Source organism: Vicugna pacos, chromosome 25 (assembly GCF_048564905.1).
Source record: "Vicugna pacos chromosome 25, VicPac4, whole genome shotgun sequence".
Classification (NCBI taxonomy): Eukaryota; Metazoa; Chordata; class Mammalia; order Artiodactyla; family Camelidae; genus Vicugna; species Vicugna pacos.
The window spans coordinates 10713302-10725439 of record NC_133011.1 but is presented as its reverse complement, the minus strand read 5'-3'; the positions used below and the strand labels follow the sequence as shown (position 1 = coordinate 10725439).

Genomic DNA, 12138 nt, shown 5'->3' with positions numbered 1-12138 from the left:
GGATGCTACAGTGTGGTCAACTGTTCTTCGCCTTGTTTAGGGTGGGGAAGGGGTGCTGAGGGTGCCGTCCCATCCCATCGATGTGCCCCGGGGGCACCTTCCACAGTATATTTAATAATATATGTGTGTGTGTGTGTGTGTGTGTGTGTGTATATACACACATACATATATATATATATATATATATATATATATATATATATATATATATATATATACACATATATAAAGCCCTTCCTATGGAGTGGGTCCTAGTTGAGTTGACTGTGTCACTCTAGCTTGGCATTCAAGAGTGTTAATTTTTTAATATGATTGTCTGGGACATGAGGGTTCCTTGCCCAGACTGCGGCTGCAGCTGCATCTGTGCCTGGGTGAGGGCCCTCCTGGGTATGGTTTCTGCCATAGAGATGCAAGGAAACAGGCTTTGTGGAGGGGATGGGAGGGGCTGCTGGGCTCAAGGTCCTGTCCCAAAGCTTCCTTGCTCTACACGTGGGCTTCCTCACTTCCCCTACTCATGGCCTTCACTTTCTTTTCATCTTCTCTCCTTCCTCACACCCGGAGCTGCAAACTCAGTCTCAGCCTGAGGTGCAGTGGAAGAAGAAACTGAGGCAGCTTCCTCCTCGCTGGGAATTAGCATCCTCCTCCCCCTCTCTGGGCCTCTCAGTCTGGAGAAGAGTCGATAGAAAAGATGACATGATACAGAGCCCACAGCCTCAAAGCCAGTTCAGACCTAGGTGTTTGCTTGTTGCTGCTGTCATTGGTCCTGCCTCCAGCACAGAAGCCATCGATGCGGGAGAAAGGAGCTGAAGGTCAGCTCTAGTAGGTGTCTCATGGGCCAACTAGACCTCATGTAGGAGCTCAGTTGGCCTGGAGAAGAGGCTTTTTGTACTTCACACACTTGCTCTCTATGGACCGGCAATGGCCCTGATGCCCATGAAAACTGAGCATGAGTGACCCCATGTCAGTCATGGCCATGATGGTGAGAAGGTGGCTGGGACCCTCCAATCTGACCAGGAGCCTGGACTCACACACCTGTTGGAGCCCAACCTGTTATTTTCCAACAAATTTTCGAGCCTGAGGCTCTTATTTTTAGAGTAGTGGCCCTAAAACACCCCAACCTAAATGGACCCCTGATCAGCCTAGTCAGGCTCTGGAGGCACAGGCCAGGTGAGGAGGAGGCTCCAGTCATGGCAGGGAGGAGATCACAAGAGTTTTCTTTGGAAGAAATGGAGATGCCTCTCTTATCTGTGTCAGGAGTATGCTCATACTCTCCTGAAATTTTCTGTTTCTTAAGATGGCTGAAGAAACAAGAGAAAGAACATTGAGCCCTGTATTTGCCAGGGCAGTAGAGTGTCAGTCAAATCCACCAAAAATAGAAAGATGATGACAGAGTTAAAAGAGTCCAGGCCAAGGGTATGACCAATGGTATGTTCATGTCAAACAGACTTCTCTACACTAGAATGATGGCCACGTGTCCAGGACTAAGACCGCTCCTGGGCACTTGCTGCACTGGGTATCAATGTGCCACGCATGATCCCAGACATCCCTGGGGATTTAAACAACCATCACGCTGAGAACATTGCACAGTGTGGCGCTAAGGCACACTGCCCACTAGGGCAGCAAGAGGGGTCAGGGCCTCAGGGAGGCTAATTTGGTGACTTCTTGCCTCTGCATTATTCCAGGAAGTGCACAGCATTTTTTTTTTTACTGAGTTATAGTCATTTTACAATGTTGTGTCAAATTCCAGTGTAGAGCACAATTTTGCAGTTACACATGAACATACATATATTCATTGTCACATTTTTTTCGCTGAGAGCTACCACAAGATCTTGTATATATTTCCCTGTGCTATACAGTATAATCTTGTTTATCTGTTCTGCATATGCCTGTCAGCATCTACAAATTTTGCACTCCATTTTAATAGTTCTCTTAAAAGAGATGGTGAGAATACTTCAAACTTGAGGGCAGCTCAGCCTGCCGACCCTTATCAGATACTAATAGCTCTGCCATCAGTACACCATACACATGTAGACAGACAGATGGACAAACTCTCTCTCTCTCTCAAAATGTATCTTTCCAATACCAGTATTTAAGCACTTCACTGGGCTCGTATTGAACATTCAGTGGTGCTCTAACACGGTACCAAGCACTGTAGTCTTGGAAGTGTGTTTATGTTCAGGAGAAGCTGGGAGAGGGTGGTGGTTAGGAGTTATTAGTGAAAAAGTAGCAGGCCAAGCTCACAGATCAGCTGGTGAGTTCTGTCCAGAACCTTGAAGACAATTACAAAATAGCTTACACCAATGCCTGATGGCAGAGCAGAAATCAAGGTCTTATACTGAGGGCTGTGAGACAGGTGTGCAACCCAGGGAACAAGTGGGTGAGCTTTGCCTTTAGTGCCCTTTCAACATCCTTTTCCTCTCTTTTGCTGCTTCTGGCCAATCAGAGGCCCCCACTGTGTTCCCTAGAATTTCTTTGTCTTCAAAATTAACCTGTGTACCCGTTTAGCAGAGAAGCGTAGGGATGAAGGATCCTGAGGGCAAACAGTGTGTCATACCATGGAGGTAGACCAGAAGACTCATTCAGGGAATGTTTCCATATAAAAGTAGAGCCTCAGTGAATCTATTGGAGATCTTTTCAGAAGGGGGTTGGCTGTGATGACCACAGAGGTGCCCAGTTTGGATCTTCCCTGACAAGAATCTGCTGCTGGAAGCTGCAGATTGGCAGGCTCCTGCTGCAACCTCTGAATCCATCCCAGCGTTCACCCTGAGGCCTCACTCTGCAGGGCTGCTCACAGTCCATGACTGCGCATGGAGGGGTTACCAAAACTCCAGCGGGTGACCTTTGCCCAGAGATGCCCGCTGTCCTGGCTGAGACTTTCTCAGAACTGCGCTGCAGCCTGCGGTTCCGCCTGCCCAAGCTTCCCCCCTTCCCTCTCTCCTTTGGCAGCAGTCAGTCTGCACACTCACTTCCTGCTCATTTCCCCTTCGTCCTTCACATGATGTTTCCTAATGAGTCTCTTGAACTTTGAATCCCACCTTGGTTTCTGCTTCTTGGAGGACCTGGATGACACACTGACCAACTCCTTTCCCACTCCTGTTGATCCTCAGATACATGGGCTCAGACACTCGAGCTGGCAGCCTTCTCAAAGTGAGGTTAGCGTTCGGTGACCTCTCATCACGTTGTGAAAGTCTAAGGGTAAGAGGGGAGCCTTAGGACTGGGGTTGCCAAGCCCTGTTTTGGTGCTGGTGATGCCAGGCCATTCTCACTTGGCACATCACTGCCTCTGACGGTGGACTGCTTCTCATCTGCCCCTTGGTCCCCAGCACGGGGCCCAGTGCTGGGTCCAGTAACTGAGCAGGAGCTAGCAGTGGACCCTGTAGCCCTGACAGCTGGTCATCTTCACCCATCCAGAGTCCCAGTACAGGGAGGTGGGGGCTGGAGTGGCACACATAGGGAGCAAAGGTCACTGAAAGCAGGACCATGGCTGCAGTGGGTCAAGGGCCAACTGCCTCAGGGGAGAGGCGGAGGCCAGCTTCGTGGGCAGGGAACCCGTTCAGACCTCCTGCTGAGACTGTGGGACACAGATCGCGGCAAAGAGGTCTTTGGCTCATTTCTAATCCAGTCATCTCTCCAGAAACCTCCCCGATGAGCACATCCCCCGACCTCCCCTTCCCTGCCCACTGGTCCAGGCATAAAGGCTGATAAGGATGCTGCCAGGGTCGAAGTTGGTCAGAGAAGCCTTTCCCAAGGCAAATTTCTAGCTAAGATTTGAAGGCTGTGGGCATGAACAGACAGACAGAAGGTAAGGTGTGGAAGAACACAGAAGCACTGCTTGTTTGGAACAGAGAGGCTCTCAGGCGATAATCATGGAGGTTGAGGGAGTGTGGGTGGCTCCGAGGAGGGGAGAGGTGGTCACTGAGGAAACGCTAATAAATCCTGGGGTTTGAGCTGACAGATCCCAGTGAGCCTGTGGGTTCCAGGGCAAGAGATCGTCGTGATGAAGATGGAGTGTCAGCTTTGTGGTTTTAGCCTCTGAGTATAGGTGGGTGCAGATGAGCTGGGGAACCGGCGGGCTCTTGGGGTAATTCAGGCCGGGGTGAGGGAGCCAGGAGTGAGGAGGTGAGCACTGGACAGAACCTATGCCCTGCCCTGAGGAGCTTCAGAAGGAGAACCACCCTGCGGGCCTGTCATGGTCTCACCCAAGGCCTCTGCTGTCTCCAGCCTGCTTCTCATTTGACGTTGGGGTGGGGCCCAGCAAAGCAACCAGAAGAGGAAATGCCCGCTGTGTTGGAGCCCAGGGCCTGAGGTGCCCAAGCAGAGCCAGAATCTTCCAGCTCACACCAAGGCCTCTTTCCAGTCAGGCTAAGAGCCCCAACATCCACCTCATGGAAAACACCAGACACTCGAGTTTACTCTTACATTATGAATATTTATTTTTTCTTCTTAAAAATGTACAAAAAATAAAATAACTGTATTTATAGTTTATAGATTCCCACTCTCCCATTTATAAAACTATTAAGTTACATTTGTCTTTTTTCTTTTTTTAACACGAGAACAAATTGTCCATCTATCCATCTCCCTTGCTTGTCTTTAAAAGAGGGCTGTTCATAGAATTTGGCACAAACCCTTTGCTTCTGTTGCATTTTCATAATTTTAAATTAGAATGAAAATAAATGTTTGATTCAGTTCATGCTTCTTAAGTTTCTGGGCTGGGACGTGCCTCAATCTTTTAAGATCCAGTTCCAAGATGACATCTGACTGCATTTTTCTGTTGGTCCCAATTTCCAAACAAAGTCTAAGCAATTTGGGTAAGTAAAGAAAGAAACACACTTGTTTCACATGTTCCTCATCTTACATGGATTTTTTTTTAAGCCAACTTATTTGAGTGTAATTGAGGGACAGAAAAAAGAAGAAAAGGCAAGTTTTCCTGTCTCTCTGGAGTGTTCTTGCTTGGACAACTTTGCTCATCAAAGCTCTGCTCGCATACATAGTGAAGGACAAGCCATGGGCACACCGAGAACGCAGAGGGCACGTGATAAGATGGGGACAGATCTGGGAGGGGACAGTCTGCCCCACTGACCTCATATGCTTTGTTCTGGCAGTGGTCACCACAATGATTGCCCAGGGACTGGGGACAGAGGCAAAAGCATCTCCGATTCAGCCTCTGCCTAGGGCAGGCCCAGCAAACATTCTTCCCACAGAGGCTGGAGAGAGAAGGCTCGGGAACCTGTGTCAGATTGCCGGAAATTGTCTCTTTTCCTACTCTGGAGTCCTGTGCCCCAGCCCAACAGTATTCGCCATTATGCCTGCCAGTCATGTTTGCAGCCACCCCTTAGGTGAGGAGCATGGGGAGTGCATCGTACATCATGTATTTTTCCAACACTGCATCTGTCCATCTTGGAGCAGGGCTCCTTGGTACCCAGGAGAGTCCCCACGATTCTGGTCCAGGGCATGGCAGTCAGAGTGGAGGAGGAGAGGATTGATTGGAGCAGAGCTGAATCTAGGGTGTGAACCTTAGGCACCACAGGGAGGGGTAATGTGTCCGGAAGACACACAGCGAGGTGCCCCTCCCCACACCTGGAGACTGTCCCAGGCTCTGCACCTGCCCTCCATTCCATGCAAATCTGCTGCAGCCTCAAGGAGAAACAGCTGGGTGGAAGCGGCCCTTCCTTCCTGCTTTGGGCCTCAGGGGCAGATGGGATGGGAGGGCCCGGAGCCCTTGGACAGAAAGCCCCCAGATAAGACATCAAAGTGCTTTACAGGCAAATCTGGCCCTTACATAACAGCTGTCCTTGATCCAGAACCTTGGTGTGGTGTGGGAGGTGGGGGATGTCTGGCTACCAAAAAAGTTAGTGCTTCAACCCACAGGGTGAACACAGACCCCGAGACCACGTTCCTGTCCCCTCAAAGAGAGCAGTGGCCTGGACGGCTTGTGATCTTGTGGTTGTTCGGGGAAGTGTTTCTTCTCTTCGTCTGCCAGGGCACCCTGCAGGAGGACAAGACCTTCTCTCTCCTAGTCGTCCGCTGGATGCTGGTTTCGGAAGAGCCGGGGCTCTCGAGGCATTCTCGCTCCCTCCCTCCCTCCACATCCAGCAGCCGGGAGCAGACGCGGCTGATCCCCGCCTCTCCGGTGCCGGCCGAGCCCTAGGAGGCAGCCCTGGCCTGTCGGTTCGAGTTGAGCTGTTGGCACCACTCTCAGAAGCACAGTCGGGCTTTGAAGGGGCCACTTGAGATGAAGAATGGGCTTGTAAACTGCGAGGCCCCACACGGTGGCCAGGGTCCTCATGACAGTCAAGGAATTCTGCAGCGGCCCCACGCGGACCCTGATGGCAACCCCCCTGCCGGCTCTCCGGAGAACTCAAGCGATGCCCATGCCAAAGGCAGAGGGGCTGGGGCCTCAGACAATCTGACCTTTCCCACGAGACAGCTGGGAGGGACAGTCAGGCGAAGCACATCACCGGAGAGAAACTCAGCGGCCTCCAGGGCGGGTGGTGCCCATGCAGGGGCCCCTCCATGGACTGGGACAGAGGCCCTGGGCGCGCCCACTGGGGCAGCTGTCTTGGCACCCACTGCAGTCACCTGACACCCTAAAGGCCACTTCCCTCGCTCAGCACATCTCCTAAACAGAGGCAGAAACCTCTTGTAGAAAGCAGAGTTTCCAGGGATGTGCCTCCCCTAGGCCAGCGGCAGTAAACATGCCCACGTACCACAGGTAAAATATATTATTGCAATATTATCAACACTATATACATGAGAGCCGGGCACGCCTTCTGTGTTGCTTACTAATTACATGGAAGCTGAACATCGTCCTGTCCAAGGCCTGGTGGCCACTCGCTGGGAGCCCCTGGAGGGATCAGCAAGACGATCTTCCAAGAACAACCTGGAGGTTTCTGGCCTGTAAGGGGGCGTCCCGAGCAGCAGCTCATTCTGTCCAGACAATCTGCAGCCATGGAGATGGGAGCCGCCAGGGGTGAGCCTTGCCGGGCTCTTCAGGATGACCGGGTTGGCGGTGTTTCCCTTGAAGGGGAGGGCAGTGGACGGTGTCACCTGGAGCTAGCCGTGACCTGCAGAGTCCTGGCAGGCCTGGGCCCCTGCTCTCTCAATAAAAGGTGGACAATAAATAAGGATGTGACAGGCGCAAGGCCGTTTCCCCAGGGGCTGGGGCTTCTGCTCCGCAGGAGGAGCCGGTGGGTGGGCCAAATGCACGGACAGAAGGTGGGGCTTCGGGCCTCGCCCCCTCCCCAGCGCAGTCGTGTAACAGCAGGTGTGAGATGGGCAAGGTGGGTCTGCGGGTTCTGGGGCCAGGGCCTGTGGCTCTCCCGGGGAGGAAGGCACTGAGGGCCGCTGCTGAGAGCAGGGCTCAGATCTCCATGAGCGTGATCTTGAAGCCTTCCACCATGCTCTCCATGTTGAGGATGAAGGTGTCCTCATTCGAGTAGTGCTCAATGATGTTGTCGTCCATGTTCACCAGGATGCTGCCGGGGTCAGGTGGGGAAGGAAACAGAGATGCAGTGACCCAGGTGCTCGGGGCAGGGGAGAGGAGACAGGCAGGGAGAGAAGCCATCACTGTATTTCTCTCTCCCCAGAAACCAGTTTGAGGAAAGCAAAGGCTGGATTTCTCAGAACCAGCTCCTGATGAAACAAGATTGCAGAGACCTTTCAACCCAAAACTTTCGCTTTCTCGATCGGGACTGAGAGAAGTTAACAGAACCTGAAATCACAGAGTTGGCTATTGACAGGGCCAGGACCTAAAGAGTCAGTTCCCCTAACTCTTCATTAAACTATACTCCCTCTTGAAAATACATTTAAAATACATTTAGGAGGAAAAAGAAAATAAACAAGAGCTGCAGCTACCCTTTGTGGAGCACGTGGCGTGCTCCAGTGTCCCCGAGACCTCGCGTTCCATCCTCATGGCAACCCTGAAGGCAGGCACAGTCCTCATGTCGCACATGAGAAGCCTGAGTTCAGCGAGCTTCCAGCCTGTCCCCAAGTCCATTCAGCTAGTTTACAGCTGAGCTGGCTTTTGGAACTAGCTTTGCCTCGCTCTGAAGTTCATACTTTACCACACATGACCTACTCCTTGGTCATCCATCCCTGGTGGGTTTAGATTTTAGGAAACCCAACAACTTCCAGGGCCCATCCATGATTTAGAAGCCCTTGAGCCAATCCCCTTCTTTGAAGTCAGACAGACCTTAGTCTGAGGACTGACTGTCATTTTACAGCTATGAGTCATCGGGCAAGTTGTTTAGCCTTTCCGAGCCTCAGTTTATTCTTCTGCAAAAAATAAGAATAACAACCCTGCTTTAGAGGGTTGTTGTTAGGATTAAAGTACTTAGCCCCGGGCCTGACACAGCGCTCAGCGAATGAGAGATGCTACCATTGGCATGTCCACTGGCACTGAGGGTTTCTGCTCAGCATAAGACCTTCAGACACCACTCAAATCTCACCATCAAAGGAATACACTCAGCCTCTCGCACTGACCTTGGAAAGAACTGTAACAAGCATTTTAGTGAGCTCTTCAACCAGGGTTCAAGTGGAAAAGGTTTCCGGCTTGACTCCAGCCAAGAGACTCCATCACTAGGAAAGCCTGAGGATCCCAGACAACCAATTTCCTCTATGAAAGAGGCCCACAGAAGAGTTTAAAGACCCATTTTCTGCTTTTTGTATGAAAATAGCTCCAGAAGCTGACTCGATGAAGACCCTCTCCTGTCACTAAACTCAGCTCTTGTGGCCATCATGCTTAGAACCTCATACACAGGAAGCCCCGGGAGGGCTGGGGGCAGCAGACAGCAGAAGGTGGGAGCCAAATACTTGGGCTTTGGGGCCACAGACCTGGGTTCAAATCTGCATTTCACCTGCTAAACATGAGACTTTGGGCAAGATGCTTGGCCTTCATCTGGCTTAGTTTCCTCAGCACTAAATTGGGTTGAGAATCTCCCTCATTGAATGGTAAGGAAAAATAAAGCACTTAGCAGGGACCCAGAACCGCCTGAACCCCAAATAAATGAGAGCTACGGTTCTTAACACTGAGAGCAAGCAGGTCCGGCAGTCATTTTGATCATTTTGTTAATAATGACCTCAGAAATATCCCCTGTGCCCTGAATCCTTTGTTCCTACTGTGCTGCCCTGAAACCAGCCCCAAGAGCAGCATGTGAGTCCCTATAAACTCCACCCTGTTCAGAAGGGCGATGTTGCCACGCTCCCAGTGCCGCCCTCGCCACTTCCAGACCCCTCCATCCTACCCGCTAATCCCATCATTGCAGTGGGGCATCTCAGCTGATGTCATGACTCTCCACTCCCTCCCTCTCTCATTAAAGGTTTTCAAAATGCACGGCATGTTTGTAAGCTGCTCAGCACTCCTTTGGAAGGATGACACACAATTCTTATAAAAGTGGACAACAGAAGCAACAAAAGATGGGCACCATCTCGTTTTTTTTTTTAAAGCACTATGTAGACATATCTGATTTGGAAGTTCGTTTAAATCCGGTTTCTTTCTTACCCTTTTTTGCTTTTCTTGTAAAGCTTTGTTATCTTCTCCACGGGGAGTCCATATTTCTCAGATATCTGCAACCAACAACAAAAAGGCAGATGAGAGTGGAAGGGGAGCCAAGCAGAGGCAGGAGAGAAAGTTCCAAGTTCACTGTCCTGGAGCTTCTCCGGGGTGCCAGCGGCCTTCACTCAGGAGTCAGACTCTCAAAATGGCTGTCCCTTTGGACAAACCACAAATCAGTCAACAAAAGATTCAGCCACACGGGAATTTAATCTATGATGAAGCTGTCATTTCAGCCAGGAAAAAATGGACTCTGATCATGACGTTGGATTAAATAGATGGTCATACAGAAAGTAACACATTAAGCCGGGTCCCTGCCCCACTCCATACATCAGAATAAATCACATCAAAGGTTTACACATGAAAGATGAAACCACACAAGAGGAAGCCGTGGGTCAATTCTTTGTATCGACATCATCTTTCAGTAAGGAGGCTTTTTCCAAGCAAGATCTGAAACCTGAAGAAAAAAAGGTCAAAAGGTGGATAAAACAGTACAGAATTTAAAAGAGCAGAAGAGCAAAAACAACCCCCAAAAGGCTGAAGACAAATAATGCACTGGGAAACCGTTTTGGAACACAAAAGACAGACATGGAACTAACTTCCTTAAGTTAGGGGAAAACTCCTACAGATCAAGAAGGAGACGCACGTGCTCGCGTCTGCAGCACGCACACTAACACTGGGGCGCTGCAGAGAAGCACAGCGCGGGCCCTGCACGAGGATGACATGCAGATCCGTGAATTCCACATTTTTAAACATAAATGAATTTACTTACAAAGCAGAAACAGACTCACAAACATAGTAAACCGAACTTAGGGTTACTGGTGGGGGAAAGGAGTGGAAAGGGATAAATTGGGTGTTGGAGATGTGCTATGTATAAAACAGGTAAAAAATAGACTTCTTTTGTACAGCACAGGGAACTGTGTTCAGCATCGTGCAGTAACCTATAGTGAAAATGGACATGAAAATAATTGCAGGTGTGGCGGAAGCATCATGCTGTGCACTAGAAACTGTGCTTCAATTAAAAAAAAAAAAAAACGAAGAAGAATGGCACCTGAGAAATGCTTTTCACTCAACCGTCCCATTTGAGGAAAATATTCACAGAAGAACTCTAGCTAAACAGAAAATGCATCAGAACAAAGACTCCAACTAGGCAAGGCGGGGTGGGGGGGGACAAGAACCAGCTTTGCGGCATAAACAAACACACACACACACACACACACACACACACACACACACGGAGAGAGACACTACTATACGCTCTTCATATGTATCTAGATACATTTTTTGGTTGGTTCATCTCCTGGTTTATTAACAAGCCACAGGCCACACAGGTGACAGAGGTAGTCACATTCCTCTAATACTTCAGCTTTAAAAGTATGACTACCATAACCCAGCTATATCCGCCAGCATATTCCTTCCCAGAGTCTGCGTTTTCAGGGTTACTGAAGTCTCACACAACCAGGAGCTAAGAGTCCATATTCATTTCCAGATCAGAAAATGCTTTATTCCTCCAAGTCACTTTAGCATCACTATCAATACACATATGGTAAAAGCAGGTTGTTTTTGCAAAAAGTTTCCCTGTAAAATCTATACACGCCTATAGTTATATAGCTACATACAATGCTTCCTCTGTCTATATACACAGACATAGATGGTCTATCTATAGGCACATATAGTTATAGGTGTCTGTAACTGTGTACAGTTAAATGGATTGGGAATGTGAAATAAGTGCTAAATAAGGATTCTTGAAGTAAAAAGAACGTAACGGAAGGAAAAATCTAATCATTTCCTAGAAAGAGCATATTAAACTATTTCGGTAGCATCCAGAAGCCTGGAGTTGTGGGGACAGTGTGGGGTAAATGTTACGGTGGCCTCACCCTAGCGAGCACAGGAGGGGAGGGACCGGAAGCTCAAAAAGTCTCTTCTTCCCCGGGGGGTGGGGGGTGAGGGGAGCTAGAGCGTACTGGTGGGGAAGGTGGCTGGAACTGTTATTTTCAAATCACAGAGCACTAAGAGGAGACTGAAACAATTTAGGAAAAGTAAAGAATGACTCAGAAGAAAAGGTGAAAACCAGAGACAAACTGCAACACCAGAGCGAAAGAGGAAAGCACAAAGTGAAAAAAGTAATGAAGAGTTTATCGTTGTGAATTGCTTGGCTTGCAAGAGTTGGGTTTTGAACTTGAGCGTCATTTGGAACTTCTTTTTAAAATGAAATGGAAAAATAAAATAAAATACGTTCCTTTTTTCCACTCAACGTCAGCCAGCTCCTATCTGTTAGTTCCCCTTTTCTGAAAGAGAAGGAAGTCTGATTCTGGGAGCTTCTCCTTTCAGGGGTGTGATTCCCAGTTTCCCAAGGCATGAACGCACGGCTCACAACTCGGCTGGTAACAGTCAGAACTGGGAGATTTGCATAACCCCGCATAATTCCACTTTTGACTTGGGTCCTCTGGGAGCCCAGGCAGCAGCCAGCATTTGCTGACTGCTTACTAAGAGCTTCACGTATCGACAAAGGGAGCTTTGGATCTATTAAGTTGCTGAATCCTTGCATCATTACAACGGAACAGGTGCTTTCATGAAACCTGTTTCTC

At 49.3% G+C, this 12138-nt stretch overlaps 1 protein-coding gene and 1 non-coding gene across 5 annotated transcripts in view; one reads left to right on the top strand and one right to left on the bottom strand.

The window, feature by feature from the left end:
- Window positions 1-4408: 4408 nt before the first annotated feature.
- Window positions 4409-12138, bottom strand: part of GRHL2 (grainyhead like transcription factor 2) — a 144790-nt gene continuing 137060 nt past the window's right edge. For all 4 annotated transcript variants that reach the window (XM_015246054.3, XM_031691211.2, XM_015246052.3 and 1 more), the window contains exons 15-16: window positions 9500-9564; window positions 4409-7475 (exon numbers count right to left, since the gene is read on the bottom strand). In XM_015246054.3, coding sequence (XP_015101540.1) covers window positions 7361-7475; window positions 9500-9564 — 180 coding nt within the window. In that variant the 3' untranslated portion in view covers window positions 4409-7360. The remainder of the gene's footprint in view (window positions 7476-9499; window positions 9565-12138) is intronic.
- Window positions 10197-10300, top strand: LOC116285634 (U6 spliceosomal RNA). Its single transcript, XR_004195326.1, has one exon. It is a non-coding gene; the product is annotated as a U6 spliceosomal RNA (small nuclear RNA).